General features: G+C 38.3%; 1 protein-coding gene across 2 annotated transcripts in view; it reads left to right on the top strand.

Annotated features, from left to right (window-relative positions):
- The window catches only part of TMEM164 (transmembrane protein 164), a 42,589-nt gene that overhangs the window by 7,654 nt on the left and 13,175 nt on the right, over positions 1-21,760 (top strand). For both annotated transcript variants that reach the window (XM_040614474.1, XM_040614473.1), the window contains 2 exons: positions 9,521-9,570; positions 11,474-11,540. In XM_040614474.1, coding sequence (XP_040470408.1) covers positions 9,521-9,570; positions 11,474-11,540 — 117 coding nt within the window. The remainder of the gene's footprint in view (positions 1-9,520; positions 9,571-11,473; positions 11,541-21,760) is intronic.

Raw genomic sequence — 21,760 nt, 5'->3', positions numbered from 1 at the left:
ATGTGTGTGCTTCAGGCAGGAGGCTAGGGAGCATGGTAAGAACGTCATGCTACTGACGAATGTCCTAGTTGAGGAATTGGAGTTTAAAGCTCAAGGTTAAGCCTTTGTTTTGAAGTTGCTAGAATTTTGGAATAACCGCTGTGCTTGAGGATAGAATGCATACTTTGGTAATTATCCCCTTTATTCTGTATATTCTTAGGAGAAAAGAATATAAAAAAATGAGGAACTGACAAGAAGTAAGCTTACTCTCTAAAAAGGAGTAGGAATTACAGGACTGGAAATTCTAGATGGAAATGTTTAACTTTCTCTTACCCCAAATATTTACACTGAAGGTAATTATCCAAAGGCCATTAGATGAATAATCAGGTAATCGGATATTGGTTTGTTTTGATGAGATCATCGTAGATTTAAGTCAAATATCAATCAAAGTGTAATGTCTGTAGTTTGAGCAACACATTATGGACAGACAGGCCAAGAAAGGCCTTTTTTTTGTTTCTTTTTTCCTCTCCTATTTAATTTCTTCCCTCCCCCCTCTTTTTTTTTTGAGAATGGAGCTATTAACAGTTTCAATGTACTGTCCAGTGTTGTTAATATATCACTGTTGGCTGTAATATATTTTTAGCATGGATGTTTTAACCCATGTAGCAGTTTCACACACTTTTCCACATAGGTGGTTTGCTACCAGCTTAAACTGATGTTTGAGGAATAACTGCTGGAGGCCTTTAGGAACTTCAGTGGAGTGGCAGAGTGAATCAAATAGCACCAGTAACCGCACTGGGCTCCTTAGGACTGGGCTCCTTAGAAATCGGGGATCATTGGGATGACTTTCAGCTGATGACTGCCATCCTAAAACCCCCTCCTTCGCTGCCTGCCTTGCACTGCTGTTGGTGTTTACACTCCTGGGCACAAATGGTGAGTTTTGCTGCGGTGGTTGTACATCAGCCACCGTCACTGCAGCAATTTAAACTGTGTTGTTCACCCGAACAAGTGCTGCAGCATGGATTTGAAACCTGTGAAGAGTGTCATGCGGCTCGTGTTTCTTGTGACACTTCCTCAGGGCTTTAGATAGATGTGTTAAAGGTTTACATGTATTCAGATTGCCAAGTAATTGGTGCCAAGTGAATTTAATTGTTTATATTTTAATGCTTTGGTAGTTAGTGAAATGCCCACTGAAATTATCTGGAATATGATGTTATGTGCCTTACCTTTTATGGCTTGTGTTACTGTTTCTTCAGCAAGTTACCTGTAATAATAAAGCTGTTAGATATTTATTATCCTGCTGTTTTTAAAGATGACAAATTTCTGTTGTAAAATCCTACAATTTGAGGAATTTTGAACTGAGAATCACAAGGTATAGGTGACTCGAAGCAGAGTAGAGCAGGACTTTTTCATGATGGTTTTGCTTCCATAGAAACTGATGCGAAACATCATGCTTGGGGAAAGAAGTCACAAAAGTGAATGTAGATGAATATGCGCATGAGAATTTTATTGTGAACTCATGCAAGCTTCCCCAGTGTCGCTGACAGATGTAAATGCAAATTAATCTGAATTCATTTCAAACTGAATTTCCTTAAGAAATTGGCCTTTGAATTTTTATTTTTTTTTAAATCAGACTTTTGTTCTTTTAACCCCAGGTAAGTTTTTGATTGTCAGGTTTTGCTGAAGCGTCAAGGTAGGAATGGGGAATGAAGTAACCCACTACTAGGGAAGGGCTGGTGCAGATAGTGGGTAGAGAAAGAGGAAGAAAAATAATGTCAGTGACACTTTTTCTCTGAAATACTAATTCCTTAGGTGTGATAACTAAGGCCACTGCATACACGGAAAGACCTGAGTCTTTATTTAATTATTAATCCTAAACTATGAGAAGTCTAGAAAGCTTTCAGCTAAGAGCATAAAAGATGAGAAGGTGAGTACTGATTTGTCAAGTAAACAAACTAAGCCTTTGGAAGGGGAGACTAACCTAGAACGTCCCAATGAACATATATATAATTTAAAAGACATTAAATTGTAGAGGATGGAAATTGTTCGATTTGCTATAGTTCTTGCATCCCTGGGTAAAAGTGGGAAACAGGGAGGCTGGGAGGAGAGACAGGCAGCTTCTTAGGTTCCCAGAGTCTGGTTTATATGACACAGAAAGTACTTTTGCTGTAGTATTACTCAATGCTCTGCCAGCAGTGTTGCTTTGAATCATGAGTATTCGTAACCTAGACTAACAATTCCACAGGACATGTTAATTAATCCCTGAACCTGTCTGACAGCTGCAGTAAGGCAGCTGTGATTTTCATGCTAAAATATTAAATATACTCAACTTGCTGCTATTTAGCAATGAGAATATAGTATCTTTTGACTCTGTTCTCTTTTCAGATTTGGCAGTCTGGACTTGTCGAACCGTAGTTACCATGTTTTTATTTAAAACCAAAAAAAGTTACCTTTTAGAAGGCAAGCAGATGGCTTTTAAGTTATATGGCTGTTCTGTGCTGAATTGAGTTTATACAAAACCAGATGCTCTATCAAAGCTTTATGATGGAGTTTAACCATTGCTTTCTGATAAATAAGGTGGTTGTTTTGAATTTACTTAAATTAATGTTAGAGTTAATTAATAAAACCTTCTACATCTTTTAAATTATCCAGCTGCTGGAATGTGCCTTGCCTTACATTTTACAATTGTGAGGGAAAATGGGATGGTTTTCACCTGTACAGTAAAATACACTTAACCTTCCTCCTGTATCTTAGTCTTTTAAACATACCACTTAGTCTGTTCTCCTCTGGAAAGCCTGTTGATAGATCTCAGAAAGGCTGAAAATTGTTATTTCAGTGCAGATTGACCAAAGCCTGTGTCTATCTCTTTATCTCCCCCCCCCCCCCCCCCCCCCCTTTTTTTTTGTTTGTTTTGTTTAATTCATTCCAGTTTTGGATGAATCCAGTTTTCATTAATTTTTCACATTGCTCTGAATAGAATTAAAATCTAATTTTGGAGTTTCCATTTTGGAATGACATACGTAACCAATCAATTTCTGATCTGGTTCAGTAATCGTGCCTGGTGTGAAAAGAAAGGTATGTTTCCAGCCTGCTGCAGCGGGGTACTAAATCAAACAGCCAGCTCAGGGACACACAAGCTGCTCTTTTGAAACATAAATGTAATCTGTGCCGCAAATGCGAGATAGTGGTTTTAACTTGCAGCGTGCTTAACTGTCTTCTGCCAGAAACAACTCGACTCAGACATCTGTGTGCGTTCCCCTTGATATTTTAAAGGCGGCTTCGCGTGGTGTTTAATCTGGAATGGCTAGAGTTGTGTGATTTGTTCTTCCTGCTTCCTTTTGAATTGTCTTCTTTTGTCTTTTTAGTTTGTTTCTGATCAGACAAGATGACCTTTGTGTTATGCATGTTTCTGTCTCAGCAGGACAGGACTGGTAGAAGAAAAGCCTTTCAAGAGCCTTTGAAGACAAACTTTGACTGCACACTCTGCCTTGGTGTACTAACAGAAAATATCGTCATTAAAATACTTCTGAAGGGAGCTCTTAGGTGTAATATTTTGTAGAGGATTGGAATGTTGTGGAATCAGAAAAACCTGGAGATCTGTCATAGGAAAAAAAGAATAAAAAATTCAGTGAACTGTCCCTATTTAGAGTGCTCATGGAGTGAGGCAAAACATTCACAGAATAGAATGGTATCCAGGCTTAGATATTTGAAGAGATAGTTTACTTAAGTTCAGAGATGGTATTGCTGTTACACTCTTCAGTTGCATCCTTTTTGAATAAAATATTGTGCATATCTCTTGAAAATAGCTCTGGAGGTTTTTACTAGTCTTGATTTTTGAAATGTTGACTACTACAACTGGTGGTGGAATGTGGCATGCTTAGATGTCAAAGAAACTAGGAAATGCTGGACAAATGAAAAAAAGTTGCAGCTGACATTGAATTATTTTCTGGCAGTGGTCTCAAAGCTTGTGGAACCTGCAACATAACATAAATATATATACAACCTTGCCAGTATCTGAGAATTTTCCTAGACATAACTCTAGCATGTACCACAGCTGCTCATTTTAAGGTTTTAATCAACTGTTTCTAAGATCTCTGTTTTAGGCAAGTCATGGCTCATAATGACAGGCTGGGTAAAATGCTTGCAGGCACTCTAGTGTAATGGATTTTTAGCTACTGTAAGTAGTAGCTCACTAATATATTTGGAACTGTATGTTGAAGTTGGAGTTTCTCAGTATCTGGGCATGTTGGGGTTGTATTAAGGCAGATTTAATAAGATCTGCTCGCCTCATGACCTCTATGGTTTTTTTCCACCTCCAAAAAAGTAATCCATAACAAGTGTACTATAGAGGCTCTGCTGGATGAAAACCCCCACAATTATACAACAACAGAACCTTTTCTTTTCTTTAATCTAGTAATACAGTTAAATGAAAAATAGGAAACCAGATACGTCTGATGGTTTGTGTTCTTTATTTTTTCCACCTCTTGCCCATTGCTGAAGTCTAGATGTGCAAACTGCAAAAGAGGTTGTTTGAATAAAATTCCATATGAACTTAAAAAAATCAAATAAAAGAAACCTCAGATATCTCCAAATTAATGTGAGAATTGTAGCACGTGTAATGCTTGAAGTGCAAGAAGTGAAAATGTTATTATTAGTGGTTAACACAGTGCATAGAGATTAGGAAATGGGTTTGTATTAGAGGGAGGTCAGATTAAAGTTAATGTAGTTCTTTTTGGTTTGGTGATCTTGTAGTCTTTTGTGGATTTGGGGGCGTGTTGTTTCAGTATTGGATTTTTTCCACACTTCTGAAATTTGGGTACCTGTATCCCTGTCACATTTTGGCACTAGAAAACCAGATATAATCAATAAAAAAAAAACCCTAACTTGCTGCAAAATACCATCTTATTTTTGTTCATACTTAGCCTTTTTTTTCCCCATGCGTGTGAGCTTGACTTTTACCTACAGACAATATTGCAGTGTCAAGAAGTAATTTTGGGGGGTAATTTTTGGCTTCTAAAAACCAATTTACGAAAAATGAGCTGTTTTTTCCCAGTTACCCTGTTCCATTTTAACAGTAACATTTCCCTTGTTTGGCTATGATTTCTTTTAGTGATTAAAAAGGGGAGGCAACTTAGCAGGGATTTGTGGAGGGCCAATGTAGTACTTCAATATCTACCGATTGCTATCTATCAAAGAAGTTTTCTGCATAAACTAGTGCAATGTTACCTCCTTATTGTCTTCAGAATAGTCCTTTTACATACAGGCTCTTCTACCTTCTACACTGTTATAAATGAGTAGTACAATCAGATTTAAGGAAATAATGATCTCTAAAGTTTACTGAACTCAAAAGGTGTTTCTTGGGAACTCCAAGTACTGAATGAGACAGGATTACACACGTTTCTTTTAGAAAATTTTTCAAAACATATTGCTGCTGGTGGAAAAATACCACACTTTGCTTTCTGCTTTCCAGTCTGTCCCAGACCTGGAGATACCACTTGGAACTTTCTCAGTGCATGGTTAGAAGAAGGGAGGGGAGTGTGGAAGAAAGTGATTTGCAGCCTAGTCCTGGTTTAGTCAGAGCAACCATGAGTTCAGCCTCTTTGATCTTGTCTCAGTGAAGGAATAGTTAAGCGATGCAATCCTGTACATTGCAGCCTCCAAGTAACAACAGCCCTGCCGATCCATTATGTGTTGTGGTGTGACCTTTGTATTTGAGCTTATGCGGGGGAGTGGTGGCCATGCAGTTCTTCATGCCAGAAATACTTCCCAAGGGAGTGGACAATGATATTTATGGTCTTGCAGAGCAGTTAGGAAGTATATTGACAGAATTTCTGACTTATGTTTTCATCTTGGGTCCTCAAGGTTGAAGTGAACTTCAGTTTGTGGATTGACCAATGTTACGGGTTTCTTTGCAATTTATTGCCTGAGAACAACTGTAGAAGCTTCTGGTTCTGTGCTGGTGAAAAAGACTGGGATGTCCTGACTCACAATGTTGTCCCCACCTAGGACTTGTTATGCATTTATACATTTCCTCAAAGCCACTCATGGTGGTTTTATGCTCACTTTCTCTCGCTCTTATGGTCTTTTACAAGCTGAAGAGTCTTAATGTGTTAAATCAATCCACGTATGGAAGATGTTCTATACTTTTTGACTGTTCTTGTTGACCTCTGTGACTCTTTTCTAAATCTGCCTCTTTTTTTTTTTTTTTTTTTTTTAGAGAGAGAGAGAGAGAGGTTAAAGGGAAAGGGAATGACTAGAGCTGTGCCCAAGATTCAGCCTATCAGGCAATGTCTATTTTATAGCTTATTTTTCCCTCCTGAAGTAGTTACTTCTGTATGTTTTGGAGTTCTGATTAATTCTTTTGTCCTCCTTTTCATTTGTAATGTGAAAATATAACAGGTAACAGATCTGACAATAAGAAGGGCCATTGAAATGGTTTCTTAGTGTTCTTTTAAATTGGAAGTTTAGTTATTCTGCCTGTCTCAGCATGCTTTAAAATATACGCTGCTTGTTTACAGTGGAACTCTGCAGTGTGCCAGCAAAGGGGTGGGAACTTCACAGCCATGCCGCTAATTTAATATGACATTGCTCGCTTTATAAAACCTAGCGGTTTCCTCCTGCAAGGCAAAGGATTTTATTTCCAGTATGACAGTAATGTAGTGTGGTTATGGGTGAATGTGTGAACACTTCTGTTGGAGCTTGTGAGCTTGTCTGCTGTGAACTAGGTATTTTAAGACTGCCAATTACTCTGAGCTGAATGATGATGCTTTTTATAATGTTTGAATCTACTCAGTGATACAGTTCTTTGAAAATCAGATACAAGGGTACAAAACATCCATTTTAAGAAGCTGAGGTTTATCATGGAAAGTACATACATATTTAGAGGGAAGGTGCTTGATGCTAAACTGCTAAAGCTGAAACATTTGACAATCTCTTCCATTATCCTGAAGTTTTAACATAAACATTCTAGTTAACAGTTACTCTCCTGTCATAAAAAATGGAAGTCAGGCTTGTCTTCTGAAAGGTGCCTTGTAACAGAGGGATTTGCATGCTTAAAAATGTTAAATATTTATTTTTCCCTCGTCAGTTCCTGAAACTGCATTTCTTGCAGTAGAGTTGGTATAAAAATAAGCAGCTGTGACTCTTGTTCTCTTCTTTGTCTGTCTCCATGGTAATGAAGTATTTTAAATTGGTATGTCCATTGCGATCTTTGTAACAATGCCATCCTTTTTTAATACTAGCTTTTTTTTTTTATCCTTAGTGGTGAGATTCAAACAAGATACAGACTTGCATTGTAGTTTCTGTGCTACGGTGTGGTAGTTGGAGCACTCTGTGGCCTGTCAGAAAAAGAAATGATGGGTGTGATTAAGACATCTTTCTGGTTTGATTATTTTGTGTGTAGAGGAAAAAAGTCAATCTGGTTTTGTTTTCTTTAAGATGTACGAAATGAAAAACATTTCTATATTTGAAGAGCAGTTTCTTCCATGAAGGTGTGAACTATGCTTCAAAAGTAACATGTCTCTTCCGTGAGATTTCTGAATTTAAGGAAATCATAAAATGATTTGAATTTAAAATTCTAGATGAACTAGTGAGACTAAATATCGTGTCTCCTTTTGCTAACATGCAACATAGAGTGCTTAAAAAGTTTCACTAATGCATGCAAGTAGAATGGGAAAAAACAGTTATTGTAAGAGACCTGTAGAAGATAGTTATGGTCTCCAAAGGGGGGGAGAATGTAGTCCACAATTCAAGGAACTTTAGTTTAGTTATTTTTGCAATAAACTTTGCTTACTATGTGATGATGGACTAGTGAAGCGTAATAAGTGTTAAACACTTTTCGTAGAAGCCATATGGGTCTTATGTGCAAGGTGATATATAGATTTCTCATAAGAGTTTTCTGGTACAATTTTCAGGTTTTTTTTTTCATAGCACAAAAAAGCATCCATTAGTGGATTGTCATCATGCATTTGTTATAGTCTCTTTCGCTTTAACCTGCCTTGATGAGTTGAAATTACTAGCTTTTTAAATACAAGACGTAAGAGAAACTCTGGATTTTGACAGTATTTACTAAGAAAATGTCTTGAGGTACATTCAGTTAAATTTAATTGCAGCCTTTTTCTTGCTGTGCGTTAGAGTTCTGCATGACTTAGGAAAAACAATTTGTGTGCGCATGTTCTAAACTGTTATTGAGACTGACTTGAATTAAATGTACAAGTGAGTGAATTAGAGAAATAAATGGCTGTATATTAAGAGTTTGCACTGGAAATAAAATATTTGCTATCTGTACATTTATCTGTATGGTAATGACAGCCAGCCCCCTTCATACACAAGGGCTCGGTAGTGTAATCCAGGCTTCAACATTTCTACTGTTGCTGCAGCAAGTACATGATCTAGTAGTAATTAATCTGAAAATACATCGGAGGCTTCTTCCTAGCCCTACAACATTTCAAAGAAACGTGTTTGGTGGATTGTCCAGTCTGACTTGTCCACAAAGCAAACACCTTCTCTAAAAGTTCTCACTTGAAGTGATTTAATGATAATTTGTGTTGTAGGTTGGCAGTGATATAATCTATTGTGAATTTATTTTAGCAACAGCAGTAAGAAGTGTGATCCGTTTTGTGTGGGTTTTTTTTTTTTTTTTTAATACTTATTGGACAGTGAGCCAAAGTCTCTTCTTTGCAGCAGCAGGCAATATAAAATATAGGATTTTATCCCTGAACACTTATGTAGTGATCTCTTCATATCTAGAGATTAAGACTTGCTGATAGGAAGTTTTTTAAGTTGTGGTGAGAGGTTTTGGACAGCAGTATCAAAAGATGATGGTTATGCTCTAGATTTAAATGGGGCACTGTTGCAAATAAACAATACTGTATTACATATAATTTTCAATTGGGTCCAATTTATGGTAGGAGTAAAGGTAGCCTGTAAAGAAAAACAAACATGCTGCTGCAATTGTATTCAGTTACCTTTGGTCTTGTGAAACTTTTACAGTACTGTAAAAATACTTTGAGTGTGGCAGTGGACATATTTAAAGATGACTACTAAGCTTATGCATAGAGCAAATACTGTGTTAGCCTTATTTTGGGAAGTATTAAGAGGCTTTTATAGATACTCATCACGCATGAGCTCTGCAAGAGCTGGGACCTTCACTGCTGAAGTGAGGTATTGTCACTGTAAATGCTTGGTCTTTAGCACAGCAGGGACATTGTCATGGCTGAGGGTTAAGGGAGCTGCCGTAGTAAATACAGTCATCTGCTTTATGAGAAACCTTTTATAATGACGATATCAAACAGGCTAGAATTTGACATGTTTCTTAGGCACTAGCAGGAGCCGTACCCTAGATGCTGCTCATACAGCTTAAATCCTTTTATATATAGGTAATGTGAGACTTCTAATTTGTTCAAGATTTTTAGTCTTTTCTAACTCTTTAAAACAGTTCTTCTGGTTAGAAATTTATGACATACAGAAATGGGAAAAAATATAGAAAATGGAGTCTAAAAGAGATCATAGCATTAATTTAATTTTGTTTCTAATGTTTCAGATTTTTCTTCTCGCTTGTCCTCCATGTCGGATTGCAATGATTCTCTTCAGGTAATGCCTTTTCCTTGTATTATGCAAGAAGACAGAAATATGGTATTTGAGAAGTTAATCACAGCTTAAGTCGTAAAATATTAAGATATATATCCAGTTGGAAAGGCATATTGGTTGGATTGGAAAATGACACCTTGGAAAGGGTTAGGGCTTAAATTGTGGGTGTGGAGCCACTTATCCATGGTTCTGTTACTGGTGGTGTTGGCCTTGCTTAGGAGCGTGAATTAGCTCTGTAAGAGATGAGCGTGCAGGCAGGCATCTTTCTACAGATTAATTTATGGGCTTCTGTTGTTTATGTCATGGGCCTTGTACCTTTTTATTTTCCTCGCTGAATATTAGTAACCGGGCTTTACTGAAGGCCATGCATACAGTATGGGTCTAGTTTTAAAGCGGTGGATATAAATGAAATAGTGAAAGCGGATTTTTGCTGACTTGGGTATTTCTCAGATCTATGCAACCTTTTCTGAAATATTGTGTATTGTTACTAACTTCAGGAACCACAGGAGTCTCTCATGTGCAGGAAACTGTAATGGACTGCTGTGGTAGAGTCCAGTAAGCAGCTACTAGTAACTACTCGTGTTGTGGGAAGAGAGATGGGGCTTCCCAGGAGAATTGGGAATGGCTGTAGTTGCCACCACGAGAGTTCACTCCAGCTTTTTCTTGTCTTAGTCTAGGCAGTGACTGGAAAAATTATGCTGGGGGCATGCCTCGTGAATTATTTTGGAACTGCTACTGTCTGGCTGTTTGCAGCTTTTTCCTGCTGTTCTCATTTGGGCAGGGATTAGGCTGAACGCAGATACTGTGTTAGGGTCTCCATCTCGGAGAGTGAGAAATGTGTCTGATGTCCAGGAAATCCTGGATTTACTATGCATTTGCAAAAGACTGGTTGCAGCATGGAGGCCACAATATTTGGTGTTTTTCAGAATGAGCCTTCCCGTTTTCTAACACCCTGACAGCATATAAATTATGTTTGAAAAACTTTTCAAATTGTAGTACCTTTTTCCCCCTCGAGTTACTTTTAAATTCCTAACTGTTTATGACAGGCAGTCATTGTAGACAGTTTATTCCTTACTTTGTGTCTTATGTAAAGTAGACTGAAACAGTACTTGATACTATTTTTGTGTTCTTGGGATGCAACAGTGGTTTAGAAAAAGATGGCTGAAAGCTATACAAAACGCAATATTACAATGCTACTTTCCTGCCTTATTCTTTGCTTAGGACTTGCTGTTGCATTTTGGCAAATGTAATTCTTCTTTTTATTCATTTATTTTATTGTTTGTTTATTTCTACAAGTTTTTCTTTGGAAAGATGTTAGACTTTGCAATGCTTGGCCTTTTAAAGATCATTTTACCAGGCTATAGATTCCTGGTACAGGTCACTGCAGTGGAGTCAAAATACCAATCTTGGATTTTTTTGTGTTTATAAATCAATGTGGAAAGGTAACACTGCTGTATTTAAGGGAATTTCTCCAAATTCCTGAAGCTTTACTTCAAAGCTGTGCATTTATAGAGTTAGACAGGGGTAAAAACCTTTATCAAATACACTATTTTAAGCTCAGAAAGGCAAATGAACAGCAAAATTCTAACTATTAAGCAGCTTGCGTCATGAACAGGATTAACACAAACAGGCAGTCCAGGCTTTCTAGGAATCCAAAGCTCGTTATAGAAAGCAGTCCTACTTTAGGAAATCATTTAAGTGTGTATTTAATGGGAGGTTTTTGTCCTGGTTATTGCATTTAAGAGTATCTGGTTATTGCATTTAACAGTGGCTTTATTCAAATTCAAGCCAAAAGAGTTTTCTTAAATCTCTTGCTATCCTTTATTAAAGAGATATTACATAAAATATGAGAAAATATTGCATTTTGTTTCCTTCTGTGAAAATAATATCACATCTCTTTCCTAAGGTTGCAGATGCATATGCTGAATGGGGCCCTCTTGGCATTGCTATTTCCTGTTGTTAACACACGCCTGGTGAGTGTACGGTACTTCTCCTTTTTTATTTATTTCTAAAAGATTGTATTTGAAAATAGACCTTTGCTTTGTTTGGCCTTTTAAGGTTCATTTTACCAGGCTGTGATTCTTAGTACGGATCATTGCAATGGAACCAAAATACCAATCTTGGATATTTTTTTCTTTCTTTTGTTTTTTTGTTTTTTTTTTTTGTTTTGGGGTGTGTGTGTTTATAAATCCATGTGGAAAGCTAGCACTGCTGTATTCTTGGTGTCAATTCCATTCTAGCCTTTAAATGGAGGAAAAACTCAATGGCTTTGGCAGAGGCCAAATGTTGGTGGCTGTCAGCCCCTCTCCCCAAGATTAGGCACAGCAGGGTTTCTTTTTGCTATCCAAGTTTTCAAATCTGCTATGGAACTCCTGTCCCCTGGATGAAAAATTAGCCTGTTGGTGTCCCTAGTAAGATTCTGAAACCTATTTAGAGTTAATGGTAAGAAAAGTCACCCTGAATCTGAGCCATATGAAATATTTCCAAGGATTATTTTTAAGAGCTGTTACGCATGCATATGTAGGGTGTGCATATGCATATATGCCTACATGCTTGTTCATTTTTTGTCACTTGACTCATTTGCAGCAATCTGTTGTTGCAGTTATTTAAACGTCTGTTTGCGATAGGGTTCACTTAAATTTATCCGCCTATGTGTTTATGGTGTCTAAATAAAGTACCTCTATCTATATCCATATACCATGTGGATTAATGGTATTATTAACAAAATTGTTGTGGACTTCAGACTCTATTACAAATAGCAGTAGTGGCTGCTGGTTTGCAAATCTTGACTGTCTTAATAAGATTAAGTATAAAAATCTGCATCTGTATTGAATTGTGTGGATAATATGCTCCGTTGATTGGCCACACTGGTAGCTAGGAGACCTGAAAACTGACAATTTTGTTGTCAGCTTATAAATGGTTTCCTTTCTTGTCGTCTTTAAGACCATAACATTTTGCATCAAGATACAGTTTCGTTCCTAGGCAAATACATCTGTAGGCTTTTACATGTTAAAAAGATTTTTCCATAATGCATGACACATACATGCATGGGAGGTTGGATCATGTTTTTCAAATGTCAGTGGATTTAGTGCTGTAATAACCCTAGAGTTCTTCCAAGATTTATGTTGCCCTTCCTAATCTGGTAACTACATGTATTCTTTTCTATACTGTAACAGTTTATGTGCAGTTTGTAATTATGTTTTGATTAAACTTGATACTGCTGAAGGGGCATCAAACGAGTAAAACAAGTGTTTTTCTGGATAATGATAAGTATTTTTATTTCTGTATTTCAAATGATCTGGTTTTTAAGTAAATAAACTTTGGCGAATGAAATGGTTTTTCTGGGTAAGCTTTTGAGGATAAAATGTTGAAATATTTAATGAATCATTAACTTGTATTTTCTCTGCTGCTGTCATAGATCTCATTCATATTAGGGCAGCAGTGATTAAACAGAAAAAAACACAGGCTACTTATAAAATTCTGTCCTTAATTAGGGATAGAAGAGCCAAAGGATAACGTCCAAGAGCAAGTATTTTTGGAATAAATACAACTTAAGATATTTTTGGCCTAACAGCTGCTTGCTAGGCTGTTCTTTTTTTGGTGTTTCTCCTGGCACAAGATAATATGGGTGATGTTTTACAGCACTGCTGCTTTGACCCAGATTCTCTCATGGTAGACACACATTCTGCCCTGCAACTGTTGTTGTAGTTGTTACACTGACATTGTCCTGAAAGCAATAAATGTCTTAAAATTTTGTAGGAAGTTTAAAAAATTGCAATAATTTTGCTCATGCTGTCTGCTCTAGTTTGTAGTATCTAAGTGAAAAACTTTTGATTCAGTAAGGAATTGTTGAGTCTCTATGCCTCAACTTTTAAATTTCAGTTTTATGATATTTTAAGACATTTTAGTGTGTGCATGTTTAATACAAAAAAATTGTATACTTATTTATATCTGTAAACAGTTGTCATACGTAGTGTGCAGCACAAAGAGTGTGAAAAATTGGGCACCTATGTTAATTTAGAAGTGAGCCAGAAGGTGTTTTCCAGGGCAGAGTGAGTTCTGAGTTCAGTGGGAACTGGAAAGCAGGGGGCTGTTGCCTCCCATCACTTTGTGAGATTGTACCCAATTGATGTGCTGCTGTAAGCACCAAAATCCCTTGTGGTCACCTTTTCTAGTGTAAAATGTGTTTTATCCTTGTAAGTTATTTGTTAAACAGCTGGTTGTTGTCTTGTTGTAGGCACTTTTAATTGTCTTCAGCTGACATTCTCCTAAACTCTCTCTTCCAGGTGGATTGCCTGTTGTCTTACAGGCAGCAGATGATCACTGTTGAGCTGTAGTCTCTTTTTGGAGAAGCCTGCTAATTTAGCAAGTTCAGCACTAGGCACGTACGTGCTAGCTAGCATATTGTGTATTACGGAGATGGAAACAGTGAGATGCAGGAGAAAACATTAGATGTGCAGTTTTATTTGTATATATCAATAATCTGAAAGGGGCAAGAGGCAAAAGATACAGAATGAAAGATAATTATAACTTCGCCAGCTGATGAATGTTTGTTTAGGAGCTACTGGGTGTCAGGATTTTGGTTCTAAGTGTTAACCTGTTCAAAGTAATTTCCAGAACACCTCTTAGAACATTTTGTGGCACAGTCTGTTAGGGTCACGTATTTCTGCAGCCAGTTATGTTACTTAATTCATTGTAAGCATTCTTTTGTATATATGATTCAAAGATAATTGACCTGAAAAAGTATTTTTTGGAAGCTTCCAGTGTAATTTGACTTTCCATTTTCTTGTATCTGTTAATTATTTTTAGAACCTCAGTCATTTCAAAACTATTCTTAAATGTTAGTCTGTTGCCAGTGGAAATGGAGAGTTAAGATAGTCATTGAAACTACAGGAGAAAGTTTCTACCTTCCGTTGTTTTAACCTTTCAGTGACACTATACTTATTAAAAATCTTGTTGGACTGTAATGGGCACCTGGGATAATGTTAAAAAAAAGCCTGAAAGATTAGGTCAGTCTATTCTGTTCAGAGTTTCAGAAAATATTTTCCTGCCTTGGCGTAATGTTGAGGTGCCGACAATTAACAGTCTTGTGCAACAAATGCACCCACTTGTATTTATCTGGCAACTAAATATTCTGGTTATTTTGCTACATTATTTATGACGTGCTGATGAAGTTAAACTTCATGTATTTGAATAGTCATTGTATAAAGACAAAAAAGGTTGTTTCTTATTCAGTTAATGTTTTTGTGAGTTCTTATTACCGTTTTAAGAAAGAGTATTTTAGTTTTCTCTCATAATCTCGTTCCCTTCTTATGATGGAAATAATTCTTGATCAGCATTAACAATTCACATGGAAAATAGGGTAATCTTTTATGACCCTTAAGTAAATAGAGAAGAAGATGCTAAGTGAACTGGGTTGTTAGGTACACATGTGGGAGCTTGGAAGTGTGTAAGAGGATATAAATTGAGTAGAAAGATTTTTTTTTTTTTTTTTTTTTACTCTATATTATATGGGATGCAGTGTAGGTCCCCAAAACCTGCCTATGTAAGTCGACTCATTTAACTGGCACAAAGACTCTAAGTGTTTGCAGACTAACTGGTTTTGTTTGAACTTTCCTATTGTATTAATAAAATTTTGAAGGAAACCCTTTCCACTGCTTTAAACTATTTTTTTTGCAAGCTGATGTCCTGAAAATGTTGATATAGATAAAGTAAAAAAAAAACGGGACATGTCCCAGAGGTGTTGGGCTTGCTGTCCCTGCTCACACAGCTGAGATTGTGTAGTTTTAACATTTCCAGAAGCTGCTGTATTCTATTATTAGAACTATTTGGCTTGAGAGGTATGCATTCTAAATCTGTTTTAGGAACAGAACCATACTCTGAGCAGTGCTTACAGTGCACCATTCTGTGTAGCACCTCTGATCATTGCTTACTGTATTTCTGTTGACTGTTAAGGTAGTAATTCACCATATTAAATAATTTGCCTGAAATGCCTGTGCCTACACAGCAAAATGGAATAGGTTATGCTAGCACATTATCTCACTTCTAAACTGGCTTAAACTGGTACAAGGAAAAATAACAGAGCAGTTGCACACCACAGGCTGTTGAGAGATTGTGCTTTGGTTGCTGGTAGATGCTAAGGCTGAGGTTTCTGCATCTTCTGACAATTAGCAATGCTATGTGCATTAAAATGGTATGGGTGAGTGAGTGGAGTCTACAATCACACTTTTATTTGGTAATGTAAAGCTGTTTTCTGCTGCTGGTGGTACATGGTCCTAATATTATCTCTAGAGCAACTGGAAAAATACCATTTCTGAAATTGGTGTTATTTACTTCATATAATTCTTGTCTTTGACTTGACTTTACAAATGCCGGGTTGTGTCCATTGTGTCATTAATGTGAGCTGGTTTGTGTAATCAAATTGAGTGACCAGAAGACAGTGGTGCCTTTTTTTTATGAGACACAGTAAATATCAAATATAATACTAGTCAGATAGTCAGAACACTCGTAAAAGTCAAAACAAATGCATTCAGTCGAGAGCAATGCCTTTTCCTGATTTTTCTCGGAGAGCATCATCCTGTAGTGACAGGCCAAGCGTTGTAGTTTAACCCCAGCTGGTAACAGCCCCACGCAGCTGCTCGCTCCCTTCTCCCCGCTGGTGGGGTGAGGGACAGAACAGAAGGGTAAAAGTGAGAAAACTCACGGGTTGAGATAAGGACAGTTCACAAGCAAAGCCAAGCAAGGCGTTCATTCCCTGCTTCCCAGGGGCAGGCAGGTGTTCGCCCATCCCCAGGACAGCGGGGCTCCATCGCACGTGTCAGTTACTTGGGAAGACAAACGCCATCGCTCTGAACATCCCCCTTCCTCCTCCTTCCCCCAGGTTTATTGCTGAGCAGGGTCCATACGGTGTGGGACATCCCCTAGGCCAGTGGGCTCGGCTGTCCCGGCTGTGCCCCCTCCCAGCTCCTCGTGCCCCCCCTAGCCCACTCGCGGGTGGAGGGGTGAGGAGCAGCAGAGGCCGTGGTGCCCGCAAGCCCTGCTCAGCAATAAGGAGACATCCCTGGGTGAGCAGTGCTGTTCCCAGCACCGATCCAACCCGCAGCCCCGCACCAGCTGCTGTGAAGGAAATTAACTCTATCCCAGCCAAAACCAAATCGCCAAGTAAAAAATTCTCTTAAAATTTATCAAAATTTGGGTATGTCATGAGTTGGAATCCTGGGGTCTTGCCCTAGCTGGATTTTGTCGAATTCATATACTAGTGAAAATACAGTCAAGTTTCTTGTTTTGTTATGTTTCTGGTCCCCTCAACCCTTGTAGCAGGATATTATTTCTAGTCCCGTGTTCTAAGCCTTCACGCTACGGACTGTCCGTACAGAGGTGCTGCTTTATAAACGCTCTGGAGTTGTGTATCATGCACGCTAGCACTGCCTTCGTAGTAGGTGCAGATTCTGATTCTTTCCCTCTGTGTATATGCCTCACCCTAACAGGATTAGTTGCAAATGAGAACTAGATAAAATTCATCAATAAAACTGATGAATTAATGATACTTCAAGGGAATTAATTCCCTGCACTAACTGGATTGTGTAGGACAGCTAAGAGGGGGGATGCTGGCTGAGACACCTACTTGAAACACATTGTTTATTGGGACTCATCAACATGCATTCTTACCAACTACAGACAAGCAGCAGGTGTATGGCAGGAAATCTGAATGAAACACTGCCCCTAAAATACAATGAAAAGGAATTGCTGCAAATAAAATCTGTGATGCTGCTTTAGACCGTCATCCAGATGGGTGACAGCCCTGCTACTCCTTCATTTCATGGGGCTTTGCTGTTGGCATTAATGCCAATATTAATGTAAATATTTTTTCTCAGTCTATTCATTCCCATTATTCAAATATATGGGTATGTCTTTTCAGCCTTATGCCAGATGCATAAGCTGGTTCCCGAGCTGTAGGAACTGCCTGAATAGTTTAACAGTAACCTGGGCATGGGTCTGCTGCTTGTCTGTGTGCCAGCATGGACGTGTGCTGGAAAAATGAGTCCTGGTAAGACTGGAAGTAGACAGTTTTCCAAATGCCACTTGTGTTTGGATTTTGACTTGTGTTGTTTTCTTAAGTTTTCATGTCTGTTTTTAGACCATTCTTCTAAGTTTCTCTGGCAGCTGTTTCTTCTCTGCTGAAGTAATTTGCTATCAAAATCACAAATATGCTGAGAGGTAGCCAGTGTATTACTCTGGTATATACAGCCTAGTAGCTGTTTGCCCCATGATTGTTGTATTGCATAGCTCTATATAGGTTACTTCTCTTTGCTTTTTAATCTCTGCTGTGACCTGCTTTGCAAATAAAAAGAAAACCTTATGTTTCTGGTTGATGTATTTGATTACTGATCAGTTGAGGAAAGGAAACTAGTTACTGATTATAGGTTAAGTCTGAGTTACTGATTATGTGTAAGAAGGTGGCTGGTACATAATGACATTTGATATTTACTAGACTTCATGCTAGATGTGCTACAGAAAAGCCAAGACTGGGAGTTGAATTCCTGCTATTCCTTCTTCTGCCATACTCTGCAGCCTTTGTAGCTCTTGCACAGTACAGTGCTTGAGCTGTTGTTGCAAATATGAGGCCAAGGTATAAATAATTAACAGTGGAAGGAGTACTACTTTCAGAAAACAGGGCAAGGTGGTAACCTCTTAGCCCACTGAAAACCACTGCTGTGTCAAAGTGGGTTTGAACTAGTATTGTGTGCTGTACTCTTTGGGGGGAACTCTTACCTGAATATCTGACTCTTGGGCTCAACTCTACTGCTGTCTCTGAGAGATTTTTCTAAAGCTTAGTGCAGTCAATGGAAAATCCTAGTTCCTTCCTTAGAGCAGTAGCTGGCTTGAGTTAGGCCATCAAGTACATGCTCAGAGAACTGGTGTTGGCGGCTGTGACTCTGTTCTCAGAGACGCAGGGGTGAGCTCTCATTTTTCACGATACAATTTCTCCTTTCCACAGTCTTGCAAGCAATGTAGTCAGCTGCTAGGAGTTCAGCTAGACTAGTAGAACTGTATGTAACTTAGGTAGGTATGTTCCTGGGGTGGAGGTCCACTGCCTGCTTGCTGTTCTGGGTACTTTCTAGAGGGCCTTTAGCATGTGTCCAGGAAACGTGGCCCTTCTGAATCTGCATCGTGCCAGGCTGATGTGGAGGCTGGCAGCACACGTGGCTGCTTTGAACCAAACTCTTCCTGGAGAAGCAAAACACCATTTATTTTCTAACAGAAACTTAATTACAAAATGTAAAATTGAATATTTATTTCCAGAGTACTTTGTTATCACGTTTTGATCTTGTATGTTAGAGGTATTTTGTATGTCAGTATTAGTTCGGTGTATTTTGGAACATACATGATATTACACCAGTGTTAAACCTATGAATGGATGAAGCAGATTTGCTTTGCCACAAGTAAGAACCTTTAAAGGAGAAAAACTGATGGATTTTCTTGAGTAGCAGAGTATCTGTCCTCTGTATTCTTTTACACTGTTACAGGTGCCTAGAACATACGTTTGTAGAAGAAATAGGTAATTTGTCCTTTTGTCTTATACCATCAGTTGTTTTAAGATTGAGTAAGGGAAGTGATGAAATGCAGGAAGAGTGATGCTGGCAGCTGGTAAGGGAGACAGCAGTGTAGTACAAAACCGCCCAGCAAATAAATTAACAACACAGACTTCAGCTGGTCTTGGTAGCAACTACCCAGACATTCTGAATCTCTCAGGGGACAGTTGTGGTTGAGGAACGTTACCATGGACATCACTGGTTCCTTACTAGGGAGATCCTGCTCTAGAGTGGCTGCTGGGTTTCCACGGTGGCATCTGACAGGAGAGGACAAGTCTCATGGAGCCTGTGAAGAGGGTCCACTTCAGAGATGATTGGAGTCTGAGTTCAAATACACGTGGCCTTCGTGGGTGCCTATGGTCAGATATTATTAGAGGGACCGACTCAGTACTTTGACTTACTTTGTTCTGTAAGTGTTGCTTTGCTTTTTTCAGTATCTCAAACTTTACCACTTGCTGAAGTGCTTGTTTTCCCTAAGACATGCTTTACATCCTAGACTGATGGGTGATCTCTCCTACCTTGTCTTCACTTGCAGTTTCTCTTTGCATAGAAAAGGTACCTGCTATCTGTGTCTTTTATTGCTAAAACAATTTCTAGACAAGACTTTTAGAGCTAGGTGAGTCAGTTTTTTGCTCAGTTCAACTTTATGGTTTTGTGTTTGCTCACTTTCTGTTTGTTGTACCCTGGCTGTACAACTTGAGTGCTCGGTTGTACAGAAATTGTGCTCTTGCAGCTCTATATCAGGAAATGCACTTGCGTAATTAGCCAGGCTTCAGAACAAGAAATCTTTTATAGTGGAAAAAAAGATGTTTTATTTTACACGGAAAAAATAGTCAACGCTACTGCAGCAGAACAACTGTTACTCTGTTCTCAGAAGTGTCCTGAGTGTAGTGTTTGTGTAACTGACCCTCACAACTCGGCGAGTGTAGAAGCCCTTATGAAATCACAGATACTAAATAGAGAATGCTCTCCTTGGCAGGCATGAGTGCCTCATGTTGTGGTGTTTGTATCAGGAGCGATTGTTTCTGAAGTGTGCCTGTTCCAGCTGGGAGAGGTACAGCTTTTTCTCCAGTAAGGAAAACTGCTTTAGCCTCTTTCCAAATAATTTTGATTTCCTCATTTTGCCCTCTCTGTCTTTCAACAAGGGACAGGAGGCGAAAAGATTCAGATTCAGGAATCCTCACAACCTCCATGAAGTTCTTGCTTTTGCATACTATTATCTTGCTTGGTTTTGTGTTTTGATACAGAATACTTGGAATAAAATAACCCGACAGATTGTATGGAAGATTTTTTTAGCTTAGTCTCCCAAGAGTTGGCTGAACATCTTGGAGGTTGCAATCAGGACACTCATCGTGTTCAGCTAGGGGATGCCAGGACTAGCAGAATCCAGCTGTTGGGTTTAGCATCTTTTGCATTCAGAATAGGATGTAAGAGTTGTTGTTGAATTTAAAAGATCACTGTATTAATTACCAGCTGTGTACTGACTGCTGTTTAGGAGGAAAACCAAATTGTTCCGACCTCTCTTTACTTGTGTTGATGTAGAAATTTTTGTAATGTTTCTGTTTCAATGCTATGACTTCAGTGTTTTGGAATAGTAACAGAAAAGGAAGATGCTTGCTTCCCCCTCCCCCCAACTCCTAACAGGCAAGCCACGATGGTAGGACTTAGGTCTGGATTCGCTTCAGCCTGTAGAATGATAGAATGAGGCTGCATTTAAACCAAAGCTAATGGCTTTGTGTCGTTCCTGTGAGACTTTGTACCCGTGTATGGTATTGTCCAGTCTGCATTTTGGAAAAATAACGGAAAAGTATGTCTTCAGCTTTGCAAGTGAGCTGCAGCAAGAAGTTGAATTCTGAATTTTCAGTTGGAATCTTTTCTCCTCTTGTTTGGTTTTAAACGTGTTGCTTCAGTTTAACAAATAGCTACAGTGAAAGGCATTTACGGATGGGAATAACTTTCAAATAAAGTGCATTACCTTTTCTAACTGATGAAGAGCTAGAATTAGTTACATCTGGATTGAGGGGCTCAAATTAAACTCAAGAGTTATGGTTCAAGATATTCTTAGCACAGTGTTATTTTAGCAGTCTGTCTGCCTTCTCTAAGTAGTAACTAGAAACATGAATTCAACCAAACACACAAATGACTAATTGTAATTTCCTGAAAGTTGCCAGCAGGTGAGAAATACCTGATTTAATACTAACTGGTAACCTGTTTACATATATTCTTCTGCAGCTTCTCTTTCAAATATTGGTTATTTTATATTTGGTGAAACTTAGCAGTTTCATACATGCACGCAGACTGCTATAAGTCATGTCTTTTGATTTTTGCACAGGCCTCCTCAGTAATTACTTTTATATATAAAAAAGACCTCATTTGTAGAGTTCTATCACTCACAATGTGGCAATTATAATTTCTTTCTAAATAGGCTACTGTCATACAGGGTGTGTATAGTTTCTGGTTTGATTACTTGAGGGTTTTGTATTGTTATTGGTAATTTATATGAACTAAGGGAAAAGAGTCATCTTTATTCCTCCTTTGTTGTGCTTCTGTTTAATTTTGAGAATTGTCTACTTGGAGTGCTGCATTGCATTTGTGGGTAC

This window comes from Falco naumanni, chromosome 14 (genome assembly GCF_017639655.2).
Source record: "Falco naumanni isolate bFalNau1 chromosome 14, bFalNau1.pat, whole genome shotgun sequence".
Classification (NCBI taxonomy): Eukaryota; Metazoa; Chordata; class Aves; order Falconiformes; family Falconidae; genus Falco; species Falco naumanni.
Note: the sequence above shows the minus strand (reverse complement) of the source record. Positions and strands in the feature narration are given on the sequence as shown.